General features: G+C 44.3%; 1 protein-coding gene across 1 annotated transcript in view; it reads left to right on the forward strand.

Annotated features, from left to right (window-relative positions):
* CDH13 (cadherin 13) overlaps positions 1-26,905 on the forward strand; it is a 1,018,642-nt gene that overhangs the window by 529,729 nt on the left and 462,008 nt on the right. The window contains exon 5 of the mRNA XM_090259850.1: positions 2,094-2,246. Within this exon, the coding sequence (XP_090115976.1) occupies positions 2,094-2,246 (153 nt within the window). The remainder of the gene's footprint in view (positions 1-2,093; positions 2,247-26,905) is intronic.

The raw sequence follows: 26,905 nt of genomic DNA on the forward strand, positions 1-26,905 counted from the left end.
GGAAGGGAGTGACAGTAAAAATGGAGGTGACAAAGAGAAGCCGCATTTTCTCAGCTGCCCCTTCCCACAGCAGGTCTGTCTGCAGAGCACTTCTAGTCTCAAACCAGAGAGGCTTGTGAAGAGACATGTTCCCTTAGCAATTTTGTTAAAATATTATGGCTAAGATGATTTTTGTGCCTAGAAGTATGATCTTACCATAACCAACAATGGCATAATTTTATTATGATTGTTACTATTAGTATTGCAATCATTGGCTACTATTTACGGAGCCCCTTCTATGTGCCTGCAACTATAGTTTACACATACTCTCTCATTAAATCCCCATCAACCCTGGGGAATAAGTGGTGTTATCCTCATCATGCAGAGGAGGAAGTCAGGAGCCAAAGAGGCAAAGTGCCATGTGCAAGGTCATCTGGTTGATCATTGACCAAGCTAGAACTGGGACAAATGTTTGTCTGAACAGTGGTGCTCTTCATAAAACAGAAGTTGGCCTTGGTTCCTGCTATATTCCAGACACTGTGCCAGGCACTGGGATCCAGTGGGGAGCTGCTGACCTCATGGAGCTTCCACTGGAGGAGTGGGTTAGGAGGAGAATGCCAGTTGGATTAAGTCAAGCAGTGACTTTACTTTTAGTCTTGTTTTGGATACATTCTATTATCTTAAAATGCAAACAGAAGTAATTGGTGTTTAATCAAAATCCTCAGTGTATTTTAATGAAGAGTATCTTAAATCAGGAAAACAGTATATTGCCATTTAGAGCTGTGTCATGTTCTTACTCAACTGTCATGGCGGAAGAACCTTACCTTGACGGTCATGCTGACTTAGGCACCACTGCCACCTGGTGGCCTACATTGGAATTGCAGGCTTGGTGGCCGCAAAACTGGAGGGGTGGGAGGGAGACTAATTCCACTAGAAGGCACATTTCCTCTCTTGGTCGCCCAAACCCTCCAGGCACAGCTGGCTAAGGTCCCATAGGTGCCTGTTCATTTGTAAACAGGTTGCACCTGACTCAGTATCAGCTTGCTTTTACCTGTATGTTTTGAATGTTTATTACATTCCTCACTTTTAGATTGTTATAATCAAATTAATGCTTGCAGATATTGATGGTAATGTGGCATGAAACATAGATGAATACTTGGGCAAACTCTAAAACAAATTTTTGCAAATAATAATTTCTCTTTAGTTGGACCCCTTCAAATACCATAAGAAAACAAAATATAATTTGGTTCCTAACTACCACTCAACCTCACCTCTGAGACTCAAACCCCGCTAGTGACATAGTTTCTGAAACTTTCCAGTTTCTCATCTGCCTTCTGTCTCTGTCTGCCCTGTTCTCTCTGCCTGGAAATACCTCCCTCCCTCTTTATCTCCTGAATTTATTCCTCAAGTGTCAAAGCAACTGAGTGATGAAAAGCGATGTCTCTAGAGAAATGGAAGATGGGTCCAGGATCCCATCTTTGTCTCTCTAATAGCTATGACCTCTGGCCAGTTTACTTAATCTCTCTGCCTCATTGGTTTCATCCATGAAGTGCAAATAATAACGTCCCCTGACCCAGCATCATTTGGAGGTTATTCTTTTTGTTTATTTGTTTGTTTAAATAAAAATGTGTGTAAAATACTTGCTCAGCACTGTGTCTAGTACCTGGTAGAACCAACGGGGTGAGTGAAGATACATGTAAATACCTAGCCCCGTAATCACTGCCTGCCCAGTATAAGATTGTCCAACAAATGTTACATTGTTGTTTTCATTGCCTATTTGGTCTTGCTTGCAGAAAAAATAATATATGCTTATTGGGAGTTAAAAGTATTATCAATGTGTAACCTTGAACTTTGCTGGAGTTATTTCCTTCCTAGATCCATCTCTATAAGTTACCCCAGTGCTGATGAGCCCACAGTTGTAAGCTGCAAAGCTTTGCATGTTGGGATGAAAGGTGTTGCGCAGTGATGCTATTTTTAGTGATGCTACTTTACTAGAGTTTATTAAGTACCTTTGTGTTAACACCTGTGTTGAGTGGATTGGTCGCAGAGGTATGTTTATAATGCACCCTCTCTGTGTGCCAGAGTCTTAAATGTCACCCTGTGTCCCTGACCAGGTAGTCGATAGCGACAGACCAGAAGGATCCAAGTTCCGGCTCACTGGAAAGGGAGTGGATCAAGAGCCTAAAGGAATTTTCAGAATCAATGAGAACACGGGCAGTGTCTCCGTAACACGGACCTTGGACAGAGAAACTATTGCTTCTTATCAGGTGAGTACCCCTCAAGTGCCCATCTTACATGAAGAGCTGTGGCTGTCCAAGACGGTTTCTTCTCTTCCCACTGAGCTCATTATTTCTGTGCTTCATCAAACCCAGGGCATGTGACTCTGAGTGTGTCTCTGTGGGATCTGAGTAGTGACGAGCCCTGACAGTGGGGGCCCTATCTCATCAGTGGAGCCCCCAGCCCTGCATGATATTTTGGGCACTGGAAAGCAAAATGAGGGGTCCTGAGGGACTCTCAATGGAGGGCAGAACACTTAGGGCAGCTTTGGCTTTCCAGAAACCAGCTTGGTAAGCAGGAGCACTAAGAGGGTAAACCCTTGGACCTGGTCATTTTACCTTTTAGAAATCTATCCTAAGGAATTAGGGAGAAATTTAGTTAGATTTCTATACCATGATCTTAGAGCAGGACACGATCCTTAAATGGAATCAAGTGGAAGCTGTGTACAACCACTGAAAATATTTTTGGCAAGGTTCTACTTACATGAGAGAGATTTGAGACATTGAATGGAAACAGATGCACAAACACATATGGCCTCCTCATTCCAGAGCAAGTGTTTGCACGTATCATGATGGGTGTATATTTGTGAAGAAACATGGTGCGGGAAAAATTGAAGTGTTAATTAATGGTTGTGTTTGGCTGTTAATTAATTTTTCAACTTGGTTTTCTTTTTTCTACAATATACTTAAATTACTTTTATATGAAGAATAAAAAGCTATTTGTGAAAGAATAGTTTCAGGAGTTATATCCATTCAAGATACAAAGACCAAAGCAGTTGAATCCATATATTGGGATGAGCGGTAAATCACATACAGGTTGGAGGTCCGTCCCACGCCTCTTCTACCACAGTCCCAAGACAGTTTTGTGCTTATAGCCTATTAGCGACACCAGCCTCTGAGAGCAGTGAGCTCAATCTTTGAGCAATGGATGGAATCCCTAGCAATTTTCAGGACCAGCCCTACATAGGATCGAGTGCAGGAAGCCGGAAGCAGGCACAGTGGGAACGAGGCCCAGTCAGCACTTGCTTTCCGTCTCCATGGCTCATCCTATGAATACCTTCCTTGATTGGGGTCAAGAGGTAGTGGCCAATTATTAGCACCAGACTTGGCATCTCAGGTTTTCTTGGTCAAACACCACAGTAAGAGCATCCTAACAGCCCCCTTCAACAAAAAGTTCATGTTCGTCCTTCTCTGCAGACAGGGGTTGCAGACATTGCATTGAAAAGTCAAGTATCCTGGCTGGGCAACAGGTGCCCTATGTCTGGCTAGCCTGCTCTGTCCACATGAACTGTTGACTTCAGGAAGACCCATAAGTGCTAGTCCTCAGGACCCCAGCCATAAAATACAAATAACACTTGTCCACCTACTCGGCTGAATTGCTGTGAGTTCCAGAGAGAAGTTAGTGTGAGGGTGTGGGAGGCATTAAAGTGCTGGACCAATATAGTGGCATGATGGAAGGTTGTGGAATCCCCATCTGCCAGCAGACCTCATGCTAAGCAATGTGTTCAAGGGTCCCGAGTCCTGGGAGGCTGAGGATGCCTCCCGGGTGTCCTTTTCAGAAGCTTTGCCAAAGGGCAGATGCTGCGAGTTTCTGCAGGAGATTCCATCTGTCAGAGATCACCAAAGGGTGAACAGTCCTTACTGTACATCTGGGGGAAGTCTTATTATGGGATCTAAACATTGGTGTCCTCAGAAATTCCCGGTGCACTGGTCTTAGAAGTAACCAGAGGTGTCCTGGCAATTATCAATGTCCAGCTGATGCAAAAAATAGCCAGCAGCAGGCCATGGGTAGGTGCCCTCTTCTCTTCCCATGCCTATCATGGAAATAGCCATTAGTTGCAGACACAAGGAACCAAGGAGACAGTAAGTTTTATAATTTTGTAGCATAGTGATGAAGATTAAGAGCACTGGGGTAGCCAATTTCTATTTGAGTCTCAGGACTGCTGTTGACTGAGCTGTATGATCTTGGACAACCTGCTTACCCTCTGATCTTTTCACCCTCATCCACAGAGTGAGAATAGTACTGTCAACTCTAAGGACTGTCAAAGATGAGATAAAATTATTTTTTCAACTGTTTAGCTGAGCACGTAGCAATTGATCATAGCTGCTCTTATTTTTTCCTGAGTATTTTTTAATGTTTCAGTTAAGCTCCACAAGTTTTTAATGTCGGTTTCCAGCCTCCAAGCACAAGAAGGTTGTGGTTTTGTCTTCTATCCTGACATGAACAAAACATCATAGCATTTGTTTCCCCTTTTGTAAGTATCAGAGAGAGAGGTCCCTGGACAAAGCTGGATCTCTGTAACTCTCCGGTGGGCACAAGATAAACAATCAAGAGGAGCTTCTCGGGAGGGTTCTGTAGCCTGAAAATAGGACAAGCATGAGTCAGAGAAAGTGGAAAAGGCTGGCTGTCAGGAATGAGAACTGGCGAATGAGGGGCTGACAGAGGCCTTTCTGGGGTGGCACCACAGGAGCTGTTGGAAGAGCTGAGCAAGAGTTTGGATGCATCCATGGCTACCTGACATCTGTGGGATCCAAGAGTGGTGCAGACATTAAAATCACCCTTTTGGGTGTCTTTCCCCATTCAGAGGGACTTCCAGTCACCGCAAACGAGGACCTGCCTCAGCATGACCAGTCTTCTAAGATGGCAATGACCTTGATCTCCAGGGACAGTGAGAAAGTCCCCTTGGGGAAGTCAGAGGGGCAGGGAAAAGAATTCAAACACAAACATTGAAGGATTGAAAGGGACTGATGAGAAAGTAGTCTTTGGTCAACCAGTTGGCTTGGGTGTTCCCAACGATGCCAATTAAGGACTTCTTTAAGGAGAATTTCTAAACTCTGTCCTCCACACAGCTGAGTGCACGGCTGTTGCACTTGATGGTGCAGGGATTTTGCTGCACAAGGGAAACGGCTGAGAAACAGGAAGAAAGGCCTGACCCAGCTCATGGCTGACTAGCCAGGAGCTGCATTGCAGTGCAGGCATGTCTACCAGAAGGAGGCCGCCTCTTTCTAACTTTCACAAAGGCATCCGAGGCTAGGATTGAATGAAATCCACACTTTTTAAAATTTAGTTGATTTTATTTTTATCTGACTGATATCCAGGTGATAGCAATGATTAATTACAAGGGTCCTGAGGCCAGGAAATTGTGCTTCTGCTTACCAAGCTGTGTGACCTTGGGCAACCCACTTACCCTCTCTGATCTTGTGATTCTCATCCATAAAATGGGGATAGGACTAGCACCTCTAAGGATTGTAAAAGATGAGATTATTCATTTGTATTAATTTGCAATTGTTAATCAGTTTGTAAAGCAAAGCCTAATCGCAAGCTTAGAGCTCTTTGTATTTTTCCTTAAAGTGACGCCATACGGTATCATAGCAGTTAAAATTACAATTTTGCATGAAGCCACGCTGCCTGCATTCAAATCACGGCTATCATGGATTAGCTGTGGGAACTCGTGCAGGATGTTTGCCTAAACTTTCCCATCTGAAAAATGGGAATAGCAACAACATTGATCTCCCAGGATTTTAATGGGCTGAGTGAGTTAATACATGTTCAGCATTGAGAACAGGCCGGAAATGTAGCGAGCACTGTATCCTCTTACTGCCTGAGAGAGAAGGTAATGCCGTCTGTGAAAGGCTGAGGAAGATAAGTGAAAACCCTGAGGACGCTGAGTGGTAGCCCAGTCAGACCGTGTCAAGCATGAACTTTCCTTGAGTAGTAATCTTGAGGGTTTTTTTTTAATAGTTTCATAATGCATTGATGGATCAGTGTATCCTGTCTACATACTTTGATTGAGCATCTACAGGGTGAGGAGCACCCTCCAGGGAAATATGCGGGGAAACAAGGCCACCAGGGCCCTTGCCACCCTGTGGCTGTCATTTTAATGCCCAGGCTTAGTTTCAAAATAAACCGTTGGAAATGTCTCGCCAGAGTGTACAGAAGATACGCCAGGAAGCTGCGCCTCGTTCACTGCGTATCTCGGCTTGCCTGTGGCAGAGGGCCGCACGTGCCCAGTGGGGACTGCCAGGGCTTGGCGGGAATGCAGTGTCTTACAAGAGGGCCAGTGACAATGGCCAGACCACGGCCAGGTTCTGAGCCTCACGAGGGTGCAGTTTCAAATGCGCACACCCTGCCTTTCACTCTTCAATCGTCTTTATTCTGTTTTCTTCGTGTCCTTGCTAAGGTCCCCGACTGCTCTGCACTTCATTCTCCTATTTCTGATTTAATGAGTACTGGGTTACTCTAGTATACTTTGAACGCACAAATGTTACAATTCTGGTCCACTTCAAGTGCCTATTTGTAAATTATGCACTATCTTAGTAGAACAGTTAGATCCATAGTGTTCATGATGGTCATCATGGTTGGTAGCAAACATGCCTCTTCAAAGAACTGAATCCTAGGTCTCCAATTCCCATGTTTTAGTTTCCCCTCTTGCAAGTTTAAAAAGCAGAGAGCATATGGGCGAATGGATTGCTATTATAATTGCTCCAATGCCATCGTTGTTATTTTAAAGTTAAATGCTACTCACAGGCAAGTCCATGCTAGTGTGTTCACATTTCCCAGATCCAACAAGAAAGCATTCTGAGCCAAGCCTAGGGGAATCGCACAATAAGAAGTAATCTGGGATAAATGTGTCCTTGGGCCCTGATGTGCGTCGTCATTAAAGATCCGTTTATTAAACACTACATTGCTGATACTGTGCTGAACGCCCATGTACGTCTTCTTATTTAATCTATTTCACACAAGGGACTTAAAAAGGTGATAACACCATTTTACAGATAAGCAAATAACTGTTAAATAACTTTCTCAAGGTCTCCCAGCTGGTGAGTATTGAACCTGGGATCCATATCTGTTTCTCTCCACCTCCAAAGCCTTGCATTTTCAATCACTAAGAAATGCTTCTTCCTATTTTAGCTTCAGCTAGACTCTGATATCTAATCTGCAAATTCCTAAGCCTCTTTCCCAGGACCTCCACTTAACTGGGGCTGGAAAGGGGGGTTGACTGGCTGGATGATCTATTTCCTCTTAAATACCATCCTATCCCATGACCCACTGCCACCTGCCCACTCTCCCTACCCCAGCTCCCAAAAGGGCTTTCCAGGCTTCTGACCCAAAGTAGCGCCTGGCAAAATAATTTAGCTCTTGCCGTACTAGAAGCTGACATATTAATGCAAAGCCTCCTGAAATATTACTCATTATTATGCATTTTGCCAGCATTTGAGTGATTTGTGAACTCTTCATTGGAATAAAGTACTGTAAAGGATTCATGAATGACCAAGTTTATGAAATTCTATAAAAACATTAGCAGGTGGTAATGATTCCCTCACACTGTGAATGTAATCTGCTGGCTGCAAATTTGTCAATATGGGAGGACAGGAGTGGAGTGGGAGACAGTCTGTCAGGCACGTGGAGGGAGGTGGCAGAGAACTTGGGCCGGGCTCAGCAGGGGTGAGAGGTAAAACCGGAAGCGGGGCCCTGGTGGTGGGCAGGCGTCATGGGTTGGAGACCTTCCTGCTGAGCTGCTGTCCCCAGTGGGAGACGCACCGAGAACTGGGAATGTCAGAATTGGGAGGGAGAAGAAAGGAGCACTTGAAAGGAGAGGGGGAACGTCCATTTATGGAGCACCTATTACACACCCAAGAACTCCCTCAACATCTACATAAAAAACCTGTGAAATCGGTTTATTATCTTTTCTTTACCTCTGTGTTTGCTGAGGGCCAGAGCGGTTCCCAAGATATATTATTGTTATTAATGTTGGTGATAACATTTATTGAACATTTACAATGTGCCAAGGCACCATGCTAAATACCCAAATGATCATCTCATTTAATCTTCATAAATGAGCTTAATACTGTTATCATTCTCAATTATAGAACTAGTAACTGGAACCACCTGTGTTCTTGGCCTCAAAACATGAGCAGGATTTCATTGCTTCCTTCTGCATATTTGTTTACATTTCCTGGGATATAATTTGCTCTCCTTTGAGCCAATTTTTGGCATAAGTTTGGACTTTGTGGTTAAGAGTGTTCAACCTGGCAGACAGAAGGTATCATTGCTTCTGTGTTTCCTTTTTCTCATATGGCTCTGCCCTGATTCTAATGTATGTGGCTCCAAGACTATTTGGCAGAAAACACATCAAGATGAAAAATGTTGCTGTCATGCTGAAATATGTGTATCATAACATTAGTGATCATAAGACAATTGTGGGATGTCGATTTGCCCAGATTAGAGTTACTTAGGTGATTAACCTATTTATAATAATTTTCATGTTATACACGGACGATGCATACATCGCCTGATAGCACTGCGCTGCCCTTGGTAACATTTGTACAATACCTGGAATGCTCCCCTACCCCCTGACTGTGAGGACAAGCTACATCCTTCTTCATCCTCTAGCCTGGTCTCCCCCATGGCCATCTTTCTTAGTTGCGATTCTTGCTGGTAGTCAACAAAATCCTCTCCACTAATGTACAAAGAAAGGGATTTATTAAAGGGTACAGGTAGCTTTATAGAATTGGCAAAAGGACCCCCAAACCTGGCTCACATGAAACACAAGCAGAAATGACAGTGCTACAGGAAATACCCAGTCTTGTATGATACTAGTCTAATGCAGGGTTCTCCACTTCAGCATTACTGACATCTGGGGCTGGGTAATTCTTTGTATGGGGGTCTGACCTTTGTATTGCATGGTGTATAGAAGTGTGCTGGGCCTCTACTAGATGTGAGTAACATCCCACTTCCACTCTTGACAACCAAAAATGTCTCCGGATATTGCCAGTTGTTCCATACGGGTAACATTGCCCCATCTGAGAATCACTGTTCTAGCTGAGTCCTCACTGCTGCCACCTCTTCTGGACTCTCCTCCTATGCTGTTCAGAAGAGGGTGGGAGCAGCTGTGCCCTGGCTGTCCAGAAGAGCTGGGTGACACCATGCTTTCCAGAACCTCCGATCCCCAAAGCAGAGGCATCTTTAAGTCTCAGGCTAAGATGTCGGCAGGGAAGTAGATCATATGATGGACTCTAGCTGAGCTAGCAAGGGGCCTGGTGTAGTGGATGTTGTCATCAACAGCATCACCATGTCATCAGTACCATTTTATTCTAAGAGACAGTCAGTGATAGGCATGGCTGCCTGAGGCAGGTAGCTAGTCTGTGCTTGGGAGAGTGTGGTTTCACACCTATGATCTTAACTTCCAATAATATTATGGCCCTATTTGTCAGTAACACGCATGGCCTGGGAAGGAGCCCTAATGAAGAGGAGACAGATAACTTGGGTTATAACTCAGGCTGTGGAATCTGACCTACTGAGGTCAGAATCTTGACTCTGCAATCAGAGGAGCCATACGAAATTGCCACCTTTATAAGGGTGAATATCGGTCGCTTCATGGTTTGTCCTAGCACTGTCATCTCTGGCAATGTACTCACATCCCAGCCTCTGCTTTCCGATCTTTAGACTGAGGGGAGATTGCCGTATCACGTGCTGGTACTGCTGGAGTCGGGAAGGGGGGTTGTGTAAAGGTGGTGCTCAGTGCATCACTGAGTGTTCAGGAATTGGGACCCGTCACCTCACGGACCTGTTTTGTAGTTGAAACTCTGGCAGGTGAGACAGAGGTAAAAGCAGTTGCTAGGCATCCGGCCTGCAGTTAAACAGTTAGATGTTAGCATCACCATGTGTCACTTCATAGAAGGAAATCATCTAAACGTGGCCCCCAGGCCAGCATCATAATCTGGGAACTTGTTACAAATGCAAATGCCCAGGCCTTCACCTCAGACCTACTGGGTAAGAAACTATGGCCCTGCAGTCTGGGTGTTAACAATCCTCCCAGGTGGTTCTGTGGCTCGTTAATGCGTGAGAACCCCAGGTCCAAAGACACTCTTAAGGGTTAACACCACTGCAGCTGGCCTGATTCCTTAATTTGCTTCAGTGAAAGTGGCCTTCGAACCAATTCCATTACAGTCCTACTGGAGTAATACATTTATGCCTTAAAGGTGCTTATTCCTCCAGGTGTTCTGGTACACCCTTTGAAAGCCCTCTAAAGGCTGCCCATATTCTTCAAAACTGTCTTTGTTTTGGTTTTGTTAATGGCTCCTAAGAGCCGGGCAGATTTGTCCCTGGCTCCTTTGCTCCATCCTGTCTAGACTTTGGATGGCTGTTAAATGCCATGTTACTGAATGTTTGCTTATTTCTCAGAAACCAGCCTTTCAGGCTGCAGATGAAAATGTCTTCGGAGATCTGAGCTGCTGCAGGCAAAGGTGATTCCTGAGAGAAGGAAGCTGGCCCTGGGGTCAGCAGAACCAGCTTTTCTTCCTTATTAGATCTATAAGCTTGAGTAACTTATTTGTGGTTCTCAAACTTTGCTGCACATTAAAATCAGCTGGGGAGATTTTAAAGCCCCAAATGTCCAAGTTGCTCTCCAAACCAATTAAATCAGAATATCTTGGAGTGGGACCAAGCATCAATATCTTTATAAGACTCTCCAGGTGTTTTCATTGTGAAGCCAAGTTTGAGAACCACCAAGTTAATACAACCTACCTGTACCCCAGTCTATTCATAACTAGAAGTGAGGACAATGACATCAGCCAGCTAGATCTCTTATGAATTTCAAATGAGACAATATATGTAGGAGTTTCTAACACTTAATAGCAGAAAATCAAAGATCTTATTTCCCCTCAGTCAGCAGCTTGACTGAGTGAATATCTGAAGCTAACTACTTTCCAATGTCTCTTTTGACATAAGCTCTTAAAAAATTGCAACGCAGAGAAACAGAATTTGGTAAACAAATGAGCAGATCATCTTCTGACTCACTTTAGGAAGAAGTAATTCGGGATTTAGCCACAGCCTCTCCCGACCCCAGTACCTCTGAGCATCTCCATCTGACTCTTCCCAGTTGGGCTCCTCACATTCCCAAGCACTTCATTTTGCATCCTGGCCTTATCTGCCAGGTGCAGCTGGTGAAACTGAGGCATGAAGGGGTTAAACAGCATTGCCAAGGCTGGATTAGAGTGCGAGGTGCTCCTGACTGATTATTTATTTGGTCTACTAAGCAAAGCTGCTTCCTCACTCATGTCTATGGCAACATATTTTTCTAAATGTTATTAGTTTACAAGTGGCTCAACTTGAATCTTGGCAGGTGAGAGAACCCTGTGTCCCTCCCTCAACTTTGTCTGCCCTACGCTGGTCCTCGCATCCAAGGCCGCTGGCCCGCAGGCTAGACCTACCACGTGTTCGTGGAATGAATAAATGTATGATGGTTGATTTATTTTTTTGCTTTAGTTTTCCCCCTACAACCAACTCTACTTCATCAGGCTGCTTTTTCAAATGACTTGGTGGCATTTTCTTTTCTAAGGTGCTGAAGAATCACAATATATCAGAATTACAAGAGCCTTTAAACCCATTTTTATGTAACCTGCTAAATTTACAAATAAGAACAAGTTAAACACTGGCCACAGTGGCTCAGTTGATTGGAGCATCATCCCATAACTGAAAGGTTGTAGGTTCAATTCCTGGTCAGGGCACATACCTAGGCTGCGGGTTCGATACCTGGTCTGGGTGCATATGGGAAGCAACTTATCAATGTATCTCTTTCACAATGATGTTTCTCCCTCTACCTTCCTCTCTCTCTTAAAAAAAAAAAAAGCAACAAGAAAAATATCCTCAGCTGAAGATTAATAAATAAATAAGCAAGTTAAATAATTAGCTAACTACTGAAAATACATTGTGCTATTTTGTTATTCCTTGATAATGGGTGTTGTGACCAAACCCTCTGGGACCAGATCCTACAAGAGCAGAGAAGACATCTATTCCTAGCTCCCACCACTCACTCATCATCTATTTGCGTGAAGAAATTCTTTCATGTGGTAAAAATGAGCAGAGGAGGGAAGGAGGAGTTTGTTTAGGGTATGGACAAAGAGGCGAGAGGAGCAAAAGAGAAGATAAAGAGGCTGTCCTCTCCTCTTTGGGGCTTGACACTCTTGGGTTGGAGGGCAGAAAATGCTGAAAAAATTTTTATGAGATTATATGCAAAGTTGGATGTGAGGACCAGAACCTAATTAAACTAATCACAAAAGACCATGTAAGATAATAGATTCAAGTACTACAGCTCTGAGGCCAGGTGTCAAAGGATGATACAGTTGAAAAGTGAGCTCTCTCCTCCCTCGGAGACTCCTGCAGCACACTGGCATGAGAAGGGTTGGGAATGAGCGGTGGATCACCATGGTGAGGTTCTCTAAGCGGCCCAGACAAGGGAGGAAGTAGCTGCCCTTGACCAGGGGCCCTTGAGAAGCCAGCTTTGGCCCTGCTACGAAATACCTGGGGAATAATGTCATAATGGAGACTGAATTCCTCTTGCGTGGGTCAGAACCCTGCATTCCTATGATGGGACATAAAAACAAATGGACAGATATCCTCATCTGAGGCTGGGGAGCTGCTGACAGGTTACCCATCTCAAGTCTGTCTATGTTTAATCAGAGCAGATCACTTCGTCACTATAGATTTGAAACTGGGAGAATCTGTGGGCAGAATCCCAGAATAAAAATAAAAGCACGGAGGAGCACACACTTTGCCAGCTGAGCCTTCTCTTCCAGCCAAGGGAAGTCGAGAGAAATGGGACCACTGAGAGGGTTCGTGCCGTTCTGGGCCAGCACACATCCTGCAGCCCTGTCAGGTGGGATTCAAGTCAGCTACAGAGTGATGGATCCAACGCTGCTGATGGGATGCCTGACTCATGCCAGCTGCCGTTTCAGGGTGCTGGTGATAGAGCAGTGAACAACCATGAATGTCCTGCATGTGGAAATCTGTCAATAACAGACATGAGTGAGCATAACATGTCAGGTGGCTATAAGTGCTGGAAATAAAAATAAAGCAGATTGAAGACACAGAGAGTGACAGGAGGGGTTGTGTGGCCAAGGCAGGCCTCACTGAGATGACATTTAGGGGCAGGCTTTATGGGAAGTCTGAAGATAGGAAAGCCAGCCTTCCCTCTCAGGTATCCTTGACATCAGTGGTTCTCAGCAAACGTGATTGTGCCTTCCAGAGGACATCTGGCAATTCTGGAGACATTTTTGGTTCTCACAACTCAGGGGAGTGGTGCTACTGGCATCTAGTGGGTCAAGGCCAGAAATGCTCCTCCAGGTCCTATAGTGAGCACAGGACAGACCCCATATGTCCTGCTCTGCAGGCACCAGCGCAGGCCTTGTATCTTCAAGGATCTAAAAATATGGCATGGTTTGCTCACTCAAATATTTGTCTGGCTTAAATAGATAAAAGGTCTGTATTCATTTCTGGGGCACCGCAGCAAAGGGATACTATCCCCGTCCTTGTAAAGTTCATGATCTACCTGGGGACAGTGATTTGTAACAAAACTATATCACCAAGGGACAAGAGCAGGGCTAGAAATGGACCTTCTAGATGACATGACATCAAAGCAAGTGCTCAAGAATGAGGAGGAGCCCTGGCCAGTGTGGCTCCATTGGTGGGAGCATAATCTCCTGTAAACTGAATGATTATGGACTTCATTCCCACCAGGGCACATGCCTAGGCTGTGGGTTCGGTCGAGAGACAACTGATCAAATGTTTTTGTCTCTCATCAATGTTTCTCTCCATCTCTTCCCCTCTCTCTAAAATCAATGGGCATCTCCTCAGGTGAGGATTTAAAAAAAATGAGGAATTAGCCAGGTGACAGAGAGGTGGACAGGGTGGGAAGAGTGTTCTGGGGGTAAGGAACAGATGAAAGAGCCCGTGACATCCTGGGAGAAGTGGTTGAGGGGGACTCACGCAGGAGACAGGAAATGAAGTCCCCCAGTGAGGAAAGCAGGACCAGGATGCTAAGGAGTGAGCTCATACATACCACCCTTTCATGATGGGCAGATGTTAGAGGATTTAGGCCGCAGAGTGACGTGATCAGATTTGGATTTTGCACAGACTGCCCTGGTTGCCAGCGGAGGACTGAGGACAAGTGGGAGGTAGGGAGTCCTGTCTCTGGGTCTCTGAAGCCTGAGTGGCACATATCAGATAAATGTCATTCTTGCCAGGGAAGACATGGGAGGTGAATCGAAACTCAGAGTGAAAGTATAAAATGCACTTTGGGGTGAAATGAAAAATCGGGGGCTGAGTACTGCCTGGCCTTGCACGGTAAGGTGAAGAACTTTGATTTTATTCTAAGGAAGCCTAGGAATATTTTTAGCAAGGGAATAACATCCAATTTGCATTTCAGGAAGATAAGATTTATTTGAGCAAGTCAACAATAACATTCACATTGCCATGAAATAGAAATTAATTCAAAATTGCATTCATTTGTTGAGAACCCACTACCTACCAGGCCCTGGGGGAAAGAGATAAAAGATAAAGCCCAGTCTTCCCCAAGCTCAGCCTTAAAGTGCCCTCCTAGACAGAGTAAACCAGCAAACCTCTCATCCTAAATCCCTGTGTGGAGGGGTGAGGAGTGCTTTACGTGTTGCCTGTCCTTCCCCTTTTGTTTGGCTCAGTCTCTAGGGCAAGTGAATGTTCTCTGTTAAAATTCCAAGCTTTTAGCTCTTTTTTTTCTCTAGGGGTTTATCAATGGGCTATCTCAAAATTATTTTTTAAACACAGTTGGCCAGAGCTGTTAGCTGTTGATTCATTTGATTGGCATCTGTTTTTAAGAACTTTATTATGAAGGCTTATCTTTTCCTTGCAGTAAGGCATTTGGTGCCACGAGATCATTTCCATATTATTTTTCTCTCTTCTGAAAGTTCAGAAGTTTGCATAATGGGCTCTTTTAAGCAAAGTCCATCTTTTCTGGTGCCTTGTTGGAAAGAATATGTACTCTGTTAAAAGGACTTAATTGTGCCTTGTCACTTGGGAATGCTTATTTCCTGCCTGCAAGGGGGGGTGGGGGTGGGGCAAAATGAACCTTGCTCCATGTGTGAGACCAGGCATCTGAAGATGGACTGAAGTGAAGGCAAGCAGAGAGAATGCATCCTCATTGAGTGATGGCTTATTATGTCAGACAGCATTCAGCGAACCCAAGGCCAGGTTGACCATGTTGGACAAGAAGTCAGGAGGAGAGCTCTACGCTCTTTGCAAGTTGATCATACCCTCTAGCTTGGATCCACATTGAGTTGCTCATGAACTTCTGGGGGCTAGCACAGGTAAAGGTGGAGGTCTTGGGCAGCTGGTCATAAAAGCTCAGAAAACTGGGTGACTGGCATTTCACAATTAATTATGAATGCATCTTCTATTCCTTTTGAGTTTTTAATGCAGAGCCTCCTCATGAACTCCACACACTACACCGGCAGGGCTGAGCAGCTGCAACAGGGTGGGAGCCGCAAAGCCAGAAGTATTTCTGCTCTGTGACTTTACAGAAAAAGGTGTGCATATCCTTGGACTAGATGGGCCCTCGCATCCCTCAGGAATTGATAACCTGGTTTTAAGAGGTTTTCAGATCATAGTCCCCAAAGGAAGCTTATATATTTCCTTTTTCTGGAAATTTCAGAGGAGAGACTAAATGTGTGTTGCCCTTAGATGATGGTGAGGTGAGCTAAGTGCATTCAGGGACAGGCTCCCCAGAGGCATGTTCATGGGGGCTCGCACTGGACACACATTTCCAGAACAAGGGCAGGGGCTGCCCGAGTTCACCTGCACACTGCTTCCTGAGTAAACGAAATAGAGGTTGAAAAGGGCTTTGCAAAACAGGAATGATTGTGCAGACGTAGCACACGAGATGAAGTTTATCATTGTTGTTGTTTTCCTGGAACTTCTTCCTTCAGAGCATTGCTCAGCAGTGGGCGCAGGCCTGAGCTGCCTGTTGGGGGCTGCCCTGCCTTGGGCTACACCTGACTCTTACTTTGAATGATATAATACAGCAATAGTGACACTTTGTGGATTTTGTCCAGCCCTTTATAGAGTATCTCACTAATTCTTACATTGACTCAGTGAGTTAGGTACCCTTATTAGTGTCCTATTTCTGCCATAATAAATTATCATAAACTTGGTGGCTTAAAACAACAAAAAATTGTTATCTTACGGTTGTAGATGTCGGAAGTCAAATATGTATCTAACTGGGCTGACATCAAGGTATCAACAGGCAGGGCTCATTCCTTCCAGAGGCTCTGGAGAGAATTAGTTTCCTGGCCTCTTCCAAGTTCTAGAGGCCACCCACGGTCCTTGGCTTGTGGCCTCTTCCTCTATCTTCAAGTTCTGCAATGGTGGTTGACACTGACATTGACACTGACATCTTTCTGGTTCTCTCTACCCATTCCAATGTTAAGGACTCTGTGATTACATGGGCCCTTGCTGGGTAATCCAGGATAATCCTCTTATTTTCAATTCAACTGATTAACAGCCTTCATTCTATCTGCAATGTTCATTCTTTTTTTTTGCCATGTGACCTAGCATATTCATAGGTTCTAGGCATTAGGATGTGGACATCTTTGGGAGCCATTATTCTGTCTATCACCACACCACCTTTGATAGGTGAGGAAATAAAGACACAGAGTAAGTTATGCAAAGTCACAAAGCTGGTAAGCAATAGATGATCTTAACTTTTGACCCCAGCCATAGTCACCTCTAGAACCTGGTGATGGATGGAATGTCAGCAGTGTGAGCAAGGGACTCCCCTCTTCTGTTAGCTGCAAATAGGGTGATAAGTAGAGAGAGAAGTAACTCACTGGACCCTGAGTGGCTTTCCCTTGAGGGCTAGAAGCAGTTTGTCATCTTTATCACATGTTTTGTTTTGTTTTTTGTTTTGTTTTGTTTTATTTTACCAAAGCACAAATGTTCAGGCCTCTCTCACGCTTTCCTCATTCCCCTTAGTGTCATTATGATCATTTTCTTTAGACTAAGTGAGAAGCAGGGAATGGCTGGACACTTGATTTTCATGTGTTCGGAGCAGTCTCAGACTCATAACTACTTTGGATCCTTCACTTAGCATGAAGGGAGTCCCAAATATAGTGACCCTCTTACCCACTAGAGAGGCAGGGGGACTGGGTGGAGTATTGATTACACAGCTTAAGTTAGCAGGTACCAGCCAGCACATGTGGTCCTGACCTTGAACTAGTCTTCACTTTAGAGAATAGCACCCGGGCCCTGGACCCAGACAGCTCGAAGTCCAGGTTCCTGCCCCAGCGCAACTTACACAAAATAGCAACAGCCGGGCTTGACTGTATACTGAGCATGTCAGGCTCAGATCATGTGCATTTCCTGGGCAGGCCCTTCACATCTCAGTGGCCCCTGGCATTCTAGGCACACTGCGGGCCTGAGGGATTTCAAAAGGAACAGAACACATTTGTTGCTCCCTCAGGGGCTTATTCTCCTAAGAGGTAGAGATCTCTCTTCAAGGGAGGGATCATCTTTGTGCCTTTTTCATGTGGGGAAAGGAAGCTTAGGGAAGTGTCAGGAAGCAGGTTACATCGCTGGTAGATGAAAGAGCTAAGTGTAAACCCATTGCCGCCCCCTGCGGAGCCCGGCTCCGTGCCCTGGATGTCACACATCATTTAGTTGCTTGGTTTGCTCCCAGTAGCTCTGAAGGAGGAGTGATGTTGGCCCCTAGGAGTCAGTTGGTGATGTCGGAGGACATTTTTGGTTGTCACAAGTGGGTGCTACTAGTACATACGGGGTGGAGCCCAGGGGTACGACTAAACATCCTGCAATTCACAGGACTGCCCACACCACAGAGAACTCAGAGAGCCACCCAGCCCGCAAATGCCAATAGTGCCGCTGCCGAGAAACCTGGGTGTAAATGAGAATAGTAAGGCCCACGCTGCAGGGTAGCTGGGAGCTCTGCCTGCTCACACCTGGGAGCCTTCCCTCTAACCGAGTCGTGACTTCGCCAGCCAGACTTCATTTTCGTAGAGTCTTGGCTTGTCAGGGTTCCACCTGGCTTGAGAACCCCCTTAATTATGAGAAACACCAGTAATATGATTCTAGCAGAACTCACCAATGCTCATTTTTTACTGTGTGGTGTTTTTAAATTTTTTCTCCTCATTGCAGAAGACAAATTTCATTTTCTTAGTCCTGAGGGAAAACTAATTCCAGCAAAGGCCATTTGTCTTTGGTACCTTAAGATCTATGTAATTTACTACAAGTTTATTTTTATTGAAAATTATGTAGATATTATTCGGAAACACAATTTCCAGCTATACAGAACACTTAAGCAGATTATATTTTAAGTGTTTACATATATATGTATATACATATTAAGAATATATGCTGTAATGTGCATTTTTCAAAGACACTTTTTTTATAACCCTCTCCCTCTGAGATCCTCAAACTTGTTTGCTGTGAACTCCTGAAGGATCCGAACATTTTCCAAATAGATATTGTGTTATGCTCTGAGTTGCTACCGTTCAACTGCAATTTAAACTCATGACATTTTATATAGCTTATATAATTAATTCAGAAATAATTTGCATTTAAATGCATTTAAGTTATTTAACTTGTGATTCCAAATATACCTATTTTAAGCCCGGTAGAAACACCAGTCTGTGGTGTGTGGACCCCTCCCCCTACAATTACATGGATCTAAAAAGGATATAGATGTTAATTTAGAATAGCTTTTTCAAACTCTTTCTGGGAAACCTAAGACTGAGAGGTGCCCCTCAGCATGCACACACGCGCACAAAAGGCAACCCTCTGTGCTCCCTCGGGAACACTTGGGAAACAATGAAAATTTGGGAAACCTTGAAACCTGGAGCTGCTGCTTTGAAATTCACAGCGCGCATTTGACACAATTAAGACATTTAAAAAGCCTGCAGTTGAGAAGCCAGTTTAAGCGAACATATTTCACACTTTTAAAACCAAACCTTTTAATCAATGTCCTCCTGTGACAGAAGTCACACTTTAGATAATGTTGGTGAGAAAAATGTAATTAACGGGAGCAGAAAGAAACAGTCAGCATGAGGCCGCCCACTGGGTGCCAGCATGCCTTCCCGAGAAGCCGGTGGTCAGCCATTCTGGAAAGAAGGTTGTGGAGACGGTTTAGCATTGACCTCCTCCGCTGATGTAGACTCCTCTGACCTCTCGTGGTTTCGGCTAATCTAGAGCTAAGGGCACCCATGAACTGATGAATGGATAAGCAAATGTGGTCTCTCCGCACACTACTATTCAGCCATAACGAGGAATGAAGTACCGACCCATGCTACAGTGGGGTGACCCTCCAAAACAGTGTGCTGAGTGAAAGAAGCCAGACACCAAAGGCGACGTATTGCGGGAATCCATTGATATGACAGGCGCAGAAGAGGAAAATTCGCAGAGACAGAAAGCGTATTACTGGTGGCCAGCGGCTGAGGGAACGAGAGAATGGGTAGTGACTACTAGTGGGTACATGGTTTCCTTTCAGGGTGATGGAAACATTTTGGGACTAGACTGAGGTGGCGGTCACACAACTTTGTGAAGCACCAAATGCCACTAAATTGTTCACTTTAAAATGGTTTGTTTTATGGCATGTGAATTTCCCCCTCCCAATTTAAAAAAAAATTATGAAAAATAAAAAATAGGGAGGGCAGAGTAACAGGAAAGAAAACCCAGGCATAAGAACACGCAGGACAAGGGCAGGGCACAGGGGATGGGGAAACCAAGGGGATGTCCCGCACATTCTCCATGGCAGCGTGGAAATGGTCCATGTCTGACAGCAATCTGAGGCAATACTAGCCCAGAGAGATGTTCAGGACACAAGAGTGGCCATTGAGAGAAGGCAGAGGAGTGTCTGCACCTCAGCAGAAAGCTGACCAGGACTCCATGCAACAGTGACAGGTTAATGACTGTAGCCTGTGTGTGTCAGGCTTGACCCACGTGTATGTGTTTGTTCCTGAGGCAGAAGCAAGTCACAATGAAACTGAAGAAGTAAACATTCAGGTACTTTATTTGTAGTGACCTCTTCTGAAGCCCTGAGCCCACTGTTGTATGTGACTTTCATTTTTCTCATTAAAGAAGATTCCCAAATTGCATAATCGTCAGCTTCCCCACAACCTGGATCACCCCTGTGACCAAGCCTAGTGGAGCCAGGCTGAGGGACAATCCCAATTCTATTCTGACATTGTCAAACCTCACATTCATTAGTGCCTCCTACATGTCAGGCCCTTTTATTTTGGAGAAGGACTGACCGCGGTGGTCCAATAGAACTTTGATGGAAATGTTCTAGACCTGCACTGGCCAATACAGGGTAATCCTATATGGTGGCGACTGAGCACTGGCACTATGGCTAGTGCAACTATGGAACAGATTTTTTTCAACTTTATTTAATTTTATTTAAAGTTGAGTACTCACATGGCTGGTGGCTATTGTTTCAGAAAGTGCAGGTCTAGGAAGTAATAGATGAAGTGCCATCTTCAGCCTCACACAGGTTTATGTTTTAATATTAGCTTTGCCTCTCATTAGCTATATAATTTGCTTAATCTGTGAACCTTAGTTTCCACATCTGTTACAAAGAGAGAAATGTGGGAACCTACTTCCTAGAGTTGTTGTCAAGATGAAATAAGATATTGCATGTTATGTGCACAGAGCTGGGCATATAATAAGTGCTTCAGTAAATATTAAGTATGTCTTTTGATATTGGTGATGCAATGGCTTTACATGGTGGGTGGTGCTTTAAAGAAATGAAGCCCAGAGAGGTGAAATAATGATGCTCAGGCAGAGGAATATGGGAATTTCTTTCCTTGTGTTCCAATGTCAAAGTCCATCAGCTTGCTGATGCGCTGTGTCTCTCCCCTTGGAAACCTGGTTACAAAGTTCATCTCTACCTGGAGAATGAGGTAAGGACTGAGTAACGGGTCTTATTTTCTCCCATAAGCTGGTCTGTTAAGTTTGACCTGCTCTGTTCTGTGTCGAGATGGGATTTCTATAGGAGTTGAAATCCTAGGGAAAACCTGTGAATATGTGAGTGGGTTGCTGTCTCCACAGTGGTCTTTGTCTTTTGCCTAGGTGGGTTCTAAGTAGGTTCTGGGCTGGACTAGCAGAGAAGACCCTGGGCTCTGTCATCTCAGCCACCTGAAGGTTACGGTTGAGTGGAATCTTTCAAGCACACTATTTATTCAACAATCTTGATTCATGTTTTAAGATGCTGAACATCCCCTTTGAATGCTTTCTTCTTCTTTCTATATAAAGTCTCTTCATCATAGAGAAATAGGCCCAGGATAGATAGATGAAGACAGTCTTCTTTTATGCTAACTTTAGTTGTAAAGAACACATGCATTCTGTCATCCTCACCTCTGGGCAAAGAACAGAGCTGGGGCCTACGGTGAATCATTGATTCAAGTCTGAGAAATGAATTCGCCATTGCAAAATGCCCTGTGTGTGCTATTGCTAGCATCTCAGCTGCTTTCCCAAGGAAAGCTTAAGAAGCCAAGAATCAGTGCTGGTCTGGGGGCTAATGTTTCACCTCCCACTCCAAATATAGTGCCTCTCTTGTTACACTGGCCATTTAACAGGCCTGCCCATGTCTTAAGAGAAATAGAGTGAAGTTTCATTAATGTGAGAGATCAGCAGTAGTTCAGTTATAAGTTGTCACAGCAGAGGGAGGGCAGCAAGGTTAGCTCCTCAAGCTGGAAATAAAAAAGATGAATGGGAAGAGGAAATGAAGTTAGTGCTTTACTACCCGGATGCTTTACCACTCGTACACAAGGGAAGAAGGGAAAGTCCTTTTAAACACAGAATGTCTACCAAAGGCAATTAATAGTTTTTAATCTGCAAAAGACCCACTTGTCATGGTTAGATGTGCATGCCTGTCTTCAATACCATGACCCCAGGATGGTCTTGTTTTGCGACCCATCAAGCCGGGGCATCAAGCTGGCTAGCTCTCCCAGCTGCATATGACTGTAAGCCTTTCCCAAATGTTCTGGGGTTCCCAGCATGTCAAAAAGACAGGAAGGTATGTCATCATTCAGTCAACCTACCTCCTATGACTGAGTTTATTGGAAGCGTATTTATCTTTTCCACCTGCCCCACTTGTTCACGTGTTCATACACTCGTTAATTCAGCAGGTGATTATTCAGCTCCTACTACCTGTCAGATACTGTTCGAAGCATTAGGCAATGATCCAGAGTTTTTGCTCTCAGGGGACTTACAGCAGGAGAGCAGGCAGGTCATGATAAAATCCCCTGAGTAAAATTAAAAAGGGCGAGGAGGATGGGGAAAGGAAGCAGTGAGCAATATCTTATTTTATGCATGATGGTCTGAGCTGGCCTCTGTGAAAAGGGCACATTGAAGCAGAGACCTGATAAAATAGAAGGATGGCAGCTGCACACATATCTGGAGGGAAAGAGAAACCACACACGTGAACAGCAGCCAGGTTAGGGAAAGGGAGTGTTACAAAGGACAAGGTCCTACAGTCTGGGAAGGAGCTCAAGGGAAATGCTATAGAAATACTTTTAGCAGTTCGGCTTCTGTTAATGTGTCCCTGTTCTTTTTCCCCTTTCTTAACTGTCCTGACAGTGGGTGCAAAGGGCCTGGGGTGGAAGTGAGCTGATTTGTTGAAAGAATACAGGAGAAGGAGGAGGCAGATCATGCAGGACCATGTAGGCCTTTGTATGGACTCTGGCTTCTGAGAGAAATGGGAAGCACTGAAGGTTGTAAGAAGAGGCAGGATGCTATCTGACATGTACTTCACCAGGAATTCTGGCAGGGCTGTGGGAAGGAAATTGAGGGGCTGCATAGCAGTAAACCAGGTGAAGGAGGGTGGAGCTTGGAATAAATTGGCATACGTGGAGATGACAAGAAGGAGTTGGATGTGAGCTATGTCTTGGATAAAGAGACAACATTATTTGCTGCTGGGTTATATGTAATGTGTGAAAGAAAGAGGCATTGAGGGTGATAGGGAGACTCTTGAGCCACAAGGAAGGGCAGATTGCCATTTACTGAGGTGGCGATTACTGGGAGGAATGGGGACTCAGAAGAATCTCATGCCATATGGAGAAGCCTTTAGAAATATGGGTTGGTCATCCTCTGGTGCTCAAAGATTTCCTTCAAAGTTTTCTAATTTGCAGCCAATGTAAACCCAAACCATGGTTTTCTAAATAAAATATGTTTTAAGGTGGCAAGTGATCCAGTCAGGATGGGCTGAATTGATAGGGCTGTGTAGAGGCCCAGGCAGAGTGAGCCAAGCAGTGTTGATTACAAGATCACGGCAGCTTTCGGGCATTAGATCAGTAAGAGAGGATCCCCATGGAATAGGCAGAAGTCTCCGTCTCAGAGACAGTAGCCATACTTGGGAGAACTCCTGGAAAGTGGCTGTATTAGGGGACTGCCTTCTTGGACACTATTATAGTTTGCTCAGGCTGCCGTAGCAAAACACCACAGACAATTATTTTCTCACAGCTCCAGGGGCCAGAAGGGCAAGATCAAAGTGTCTACATGTCTGATTTCTCCTGAGGCCTCTCCTTGGTTTGCAGACAGCTGTCTTCTTGCTGTGTCCTCACCTGGCCCTTTCACTCTGGGTGCATCCCTGGGGTCTCTTTATAAAAACATGGATCATATGGGGTTAGAGTCCCACCCCTTTTGACATTATTGAACCTTAATTACCCCTTTAAAGTCTCCAAATACATTCATAAAGCGGGGTGAAAGCTTCAACGTATGAAATTAAGGAACACAAGTCAGTGCCAAACAGAGACCTGTGTTGAAAAAGGTTCGGAGGTTGCCCCAGATCAACAGGAAAGAGGAGCACAGCCCACTGACATCGTCTTCCTTGGGAAAAAGGCATGTGCACCTCTTGCATGTGTGTCCTAGCTGAGCAGATCTCTCACCTTCCCTGACCTAGGTGGGAGTACCCTCAAAAACAGGTAGTATTTTCAAACATATGCTCCATACCTGATGCTATCTGGACAGCTTTTCTTACCCCTTATAAGAACCCAATGAGGTATATGCTATTATTACCTTGATTTGACTATTGAGGAAACTGAGGCACTGAAAGGTTAAGAAGCTTACCCAAGACAAGGTTAGTAATTGGTGGAGCCTCATCCTGGGCAAGCTGGAACCTAAAGTCATTACAGTGATGGTCAGTTCGTCTGTGGGCTCTTAGCCTCAGTGCAAATGAAAGTTTACTGGAACAAAAAATCTGTCGAACAACGAATTTATCCAGCTGGCTTAGACCTACATTTCCTTACGGAAGTCCATCGTCACCCTTTTAAGTATGTTCTTCTTCATTAACTATGACACCTCCTCCCATACGGGTCTAGCAGCTTTGTAGGAAAGGCTTTCACAGGACCACCTAGTTCACATCTATAGGAACGGAGAAATCTGAGGCCCATGCACACTTCTGCCTCCGAGATTAGAGACATACATAAGTGTCAGCTTTCTGCTTGGTGAAAGTACGTTGACCACTCTCTTTTTCTGCATCCATTTGCTTTTTATTGTTGAGTTTTCTGTCTGTATTTTCCTCAGCAGCTCTGTCTTTACTGATAGTGTTTGTTTTAGATTTGTGAGCTCTCACAGAGCTGAGACAGCACACTTTAAATGGCCTTTACTGTGTTGGCACAGCACTTTGTAAATAAAGACCCAATAATTCATTTAACAAGTAGCTAGTGAATGGTTGCTGTTTGTGAAGCAGGATGCAGAGCACACAGCTCATATTCAAAGGTGCGGCAAAGGAGTACCACTTTTTTAGGATTATTATTAATAAGACTGTTGGAGTAACAGTATTAACGACTACCAGTTATAGAGCCCATCTTATCTGCCAATGGCTGTGCCCTGTGTTTTACATGCATTCTCTTAATTAATCTATGCTATTGAGCATGGTTACGGAAGTGCATCCTCAGAGCACTATTTCTGGGAAAATGTTGGTGGATATTGTGCATGTGAGGGGTCCCCAAGGCCATCCTGAGTCTTGGTAATTCTCTGGGAGAATTCTTGGACTCAGCACATAATCATACTCATGGCTAAGATTTATTGCAGTGAAAAGATACAAAGCAAAGTCAGCACAGCAAAAAGCTGCATGGGCTAAAGTGCAGAGGGAACCAGGTGTGAGCTCCCGAGGGTCCTTTCCTGAGAGGGTCACGAAAGACGCACTTAATGCCCCCAACAAGGGGTGGTGGCAACATGTGAAATGTCTACTGGGAAGCTCATTGGAGACTCAGTGCCCCAAATTTTCATGAAGAGCTGGTCACCTAGGTACCCTGTGCTTGTTATGTAGCAAAATCCCAAAATTCCAGAAAGAAAGCAGGTGTTCAGCATAAACCATATATTTTTTCTACAAACAGGTTAGGCACAGTGAGCCACTCTTACAACTAGGGAAGAACGGGAACCATCCCCAAATCTAAGTTCCCAGATGCCAACTGAGAGCCAGCCTTGACAGCAGTCCTTACTAGGGACAGCTCACTCAGGCTTGCTGTGCTCTCAGGCCTCACTGGCCAACCAGATTAAATGCTGTGATGGATAGATATGTCAACAGATAGATAGATGGACAAACAGACACACCATCAGACTGACAGTCAAGCAGGAAAAACCTGCATTGACCAGAGTTAAGCTGGTTTCTTAACTTCTGGAGTCTAGTAGTCTGGACTTATGCTATGTGAGGTAACCCCATCAGCCCCCAGCAGAGTATCTTAGAAGACCTTTGCTTTGTAGGAAATGACCACAGGAGATGTTGGTGAGAAGATGGAGTCAGTCCTGTTAAATCTGAGGTCAAACACTGGCAAATCCATTGCAGAAAAAGATTGTTTTAAAAGTTATGATTTGTCTTTTACTTTGTACTTTAGCACTGACAGTTGTTAATTTAAAGTCTACACATTGACCAGAGGTATTATGGGAAAAGGACTGAAGCTGAGCTGGCCTCCTTGGAATGTAGAATCTGAGAAATTCATTTAGACTTACGGTTATTAGTTACATCTTTACAAACCTATAATCAGGGGTCATCTGCTAATTAAATAATCAGCTTTGTTATTTGAAATGTAAATTCAAATTGTTTATTCATGCAAGGGACATTATCCAGGGTTATATCCTGTATCACCTGGAAGTTTTTTGTTTGTTTGTTTGTTTATTGCTGAAACCTGAATTAGTTCTTATTTACTGTTACAATCAAGATTTTAGAATAGGCTTTTTATTTAGTTAAGTATCTGGACTAGAATTTGTTCATTCTCCAAATGCTTTCGTTTTAGAATCATTGATAAAACAGGAACCTGATTCCCATTAACATTTCCAAAAGGGAGCTTTACAGACTCACCAGCGGGCTATTTTTTATTTGAATTCTTGAAAAAGATGTAGTATGTTTTTCTGTTCGTGAGTTACTATTTTCCCACCTGGGTGGTATTTGATTATTTTCTTCCTGACTTTTCCTTCCATCTGCATTTGCTGGCACCGCCTTTCTTATCTTATCCTCATCAGCGGCCTCGTTTTGATTTTCTGCTTTGCTGACTTCTGCACTCCATGAGATTCTGTCACCTCTTAACCCCACCCTTAGCCTGGCAAGCTTCTTCATCTCGACGCTTCTCCGTGGTTCATTCACCTCTATTTCTTTATGTTGCTGTTTTTCTTCTAAAATGTATACTTTCAGAAGCAATGACAAATTCCTGTTGGTTTGATCTATAAAATCAACGGGGTCCATTCGTTTGTTGGTTCCATTCTTAAGCACCACTTTCTCAGTTCTGATTTTTATTATGACTTTCTGGAAGAGGTGAGACTCTCCTCTTTGGCTTTGAAACACCTGTCTCTACGTTTCCCCAGCGCTGCTGCCAGAGCCTTACACTGGATCTGA

This window comes from Furipterus horrens, unplaced genomic scaffold (assembly GCF_987537825.1).
Source record: "Furipterus horrens unplaced genomic scaffold, mFurHor1.1.pri manual_scaffold_13, whole genome shotgun sequence".
NCBI lineage: Eukaryota > Metazoa > Chordata > Mammalia > Chiroptera > Furipteridae > Furipterus > Furipterus horrens.